General features: G+C 33.5%; 1 protein-coding gene across 1 annotated transcript in view; it reads left to right on the top strand.

The window, feature by feature from the left end:
• COG1 (component of oligomeric golgi complex 1) overlaps window positions 1-3170 on the top strand; it is a 37029-nt gene that overhangs the window by 3268 nt on the left and 30591 nt on the right. The window contains exon 2 of the mRNA XM_018570329.1: window positions 133-365. Coding sequence (XP_018425831.1) covers window positions 133-365 — 233 coding nt within the window. The remainder of the gene's footprint in view (window positions 1-132; window positions 366-3170) is intronic.

Here is a 3170-nt window from a genome sequence, read left to right as displayed (position 1 = left end):
TGTGTGTGTGTACAGGGGTGAGGGGTGCTCTGTGTGTGTACTGGGGTGAGGGGTGCTCTGTGTGTGTACAGGGGTGCTCATGTTGAATCTTTGGACGGTCCTTCGCTGTCTCATTGTGTCCTCGTCTTCCAGTCACAGGAGAGATTCTACTGCATGGCCGCTCAGATCAAACTTCTGCTGGAGATCCCGGAGAAGATCTGGAGCTCTATGGAGGCCTCTCAGTATCTGCACGCCACCCAACTCTACCTGCTGTGCTGCCACCTGCACTCCCTGCTCCAGCTGGACTCCTCCACCTCCCGCTACAGCCCCGTCCTGCAACGCTTCCCCATCCTCATCCGCCAAGTGGCAGCAGCCGGAACCTTCCGGTAAGCACCCTACTCACCTGACAGCGGTCCCGGAAAATTCCCGGAACTAGGAAACGCAGCTGCAGTCCTGTAACCCGGGTGTACAAACCTTTGCACTATTGCCCTTTTATTTTAATTTCCAAATTCCAGCAGTAATTAGATTCATTTTTTATCCTGCAGCCAGTTTGATGGAGAGATACAAAGTAACATTGTTTATAAACATTGATCAGAGGAAGATAGAGACATACAAAGTAACATTGTTTATAAACATTGATCAGAGGAAGATAGAGACATACAAAGTAACATTGTTTATAAACATTGATCAGAGGAAGATAGAGACATACAAAGTAACATTGTTTATAAACATTGATCAGAGGAAGATAGAGACATACAAAGTAACATTGTTTATAAACATTGATCAGAGGAAGATAGAGACATACAAAGTAACATTGTTTATAAACATTGATCAGAGGAAGATAGAGACATACAAAGTAACATTGTTTATAAACATTGATCAGAGGAAGATAGAGACATACAAAGTAACATTGTTTATAAACATTGATCAGAGGAAGATAGAGACATACAAAGTAACATTGTTTATAAACATTGATCAGAGGAAGATAGAGACATACAAAGTAACATTGTTTATAAACATTGATCAGAGGAAGATAGAGACATACAAAGTAACATTGTTTATAAACATTGATCAGAGGAAGATAGAGACATACAAAGTAACATTGTTTATAAACATTGATCAGAGGAAGATAGAGACATACAAAGTAACATTGTTTATAAACATTGATCAGAGGAAGATAGAGACATACAAAGTAACATTGTTTATAAACATTGATCAGAGGAAGATAGAGACATACAAAGTAACATTGTTTATAAACATTGATCAGAGGAAGATAGAGACATACAAAGTAACATTGTTTATAAACATTGATCAGAGGAAGATAGAGACATACAAAGTAACATTGTTTATAAACATTGATCAGAGGAAGATAGAGACATACAAAGTAACATTGTTTATAAACATTGATCAGAGGAAGATAGAGACATACAAAGTAACATTGTTTATAAACATTGATCAGAGGAAGATAGAGACATACAAAGTAACATTGTTTATAAACATTGATCAGAGGAAGATAGAGACATACAAAGTAACATTGTTTATAAACATTGATCAGAGGAAGATAGAGACATACAAAGTAACATTGTTTATAAACATTGATCAGAGGAAGATAGAGACATACAAAGTAACATTGTTTATAAACATTGATCAGAGGAAGATAGAGACATACAAAGTAACATTGTTTATAAACATTGATCAGAGGAAGATAGAGACATACAAAGTAACATTGTTTATAAACATTGATCAGAGGAAGATAGAGACATACAAAGTAACATTGTTTATAAACATTGATCAGAGGAAGATAGAGACATACAAAGTAACATTGTTTATAAACATTGATCAGAGGAAGATAGAGACATACAAAGTAACATTGTTTATAAACATTGATCAGAGGAAGATAGAGACATACAAAGTAACATTGTTTATAAACATTGATCAGAGGAAGATAGAGACATACAAAGTAACATTGTTTATAAACATTGATCAGAGGAAGATAGAGACATACAAAGTAACATTGTTTATAAACATTGATCAGAGGAAGATAGAGACATACAAAGTAACATTGTTTATAAACATTGATCAGAGGAAGATAGAGACATACAAAGTAACATTGTTTATAAACATTGATCAGAGGAAGATAGAGACATACAAAGTAACATTGTTTATAAACATTGATCAGAGGAAGATAGAGACATACAAAGTAACATTGTTTATAAACATTGATCAGAGGAAGATAGAGACATACAAAGTAACATTGTTTATAAACATTGATCAGAGGAAGATAGAGACATACAAAGTAACATTGTTTATAAACATTGATCAGAGGAAGATAGAGACATACAAAGTAACATTGTTTATAAACATTGATCAGAGGAAGATAGAGACATACAAAGTAACATTGTTTATAAACATTGATCAGAGGAAGATAGAGACATACAAAGTAACATTGTTTATAAACATTGATCAGAGGAAGATAGAGACATACAAAGTAACATTGTTTATAAACATTGATCAGAGGAAGATAGAGACATACAAAGTAACATTGTTTATAAACATTGATCAGAGGAAGATAGAGACATACAAAGTAACATTGTTTATAAACATTGATCAGAGGAAGATAGAGACATACAAAGTAACATTGTTTATAAACATTGATCAGAGGAAGATAGAGACATACAAAGTAACATTGTTTATAAACATTGATCAGAGGAAGATAGAGACATACAAAGTAACATTGTTTATAAACATTGATCAGAGGAAGATAGAGACATACAAAGTAACATTGTTTATAAACATTGATCAGAGGAAGATAGAGACATACAAAGTAACATTGTTTATAAACATTGATCAGAGGAAGATAGAGACATACAAAGTAACATTGTTTATAAACATTGATCAGAGGAAGATAGAGACATACAAAGTAACATTGTTTATAAACATTGATCAGAGGAAGATAGAGACATACAAAGTAACATTGTTTATAAACATTGATCAGAGGAAGATAGAGACATACAAAGTAACATTGTTTATAAACATTGATCAGAGGAAGATAGAGACATACAAAGTAACATTGTTTATAAACATTGATCAGAGGGAGATAGAGACATACAAAGTCACATTGTTTATAAACATTGATCAGAGGAAGATAGAGACATACAAAGTAACATTGTTTATAAACATTGATCAGAGGG

Source organism: Nanorana parkeri, unplaced genomic scaffold (genome assembly GCF_000935625.1).
Source record: "Nanorana parkeri isolate BGI_ZX_2015 unplaced genomic scaffold, ASM93562v1 scaffold1507, whole genome shotgun sequence".
NCBI classification, from domain to species: Eukaryota; Metazoa; Chordata; class Amphibia; order Anura; family Dicroglossidae; genus Nanorana; species Nanorana parkeri.
This window is presented reverse-complemented; position numbering and strand designations above follow the sequence as displayed.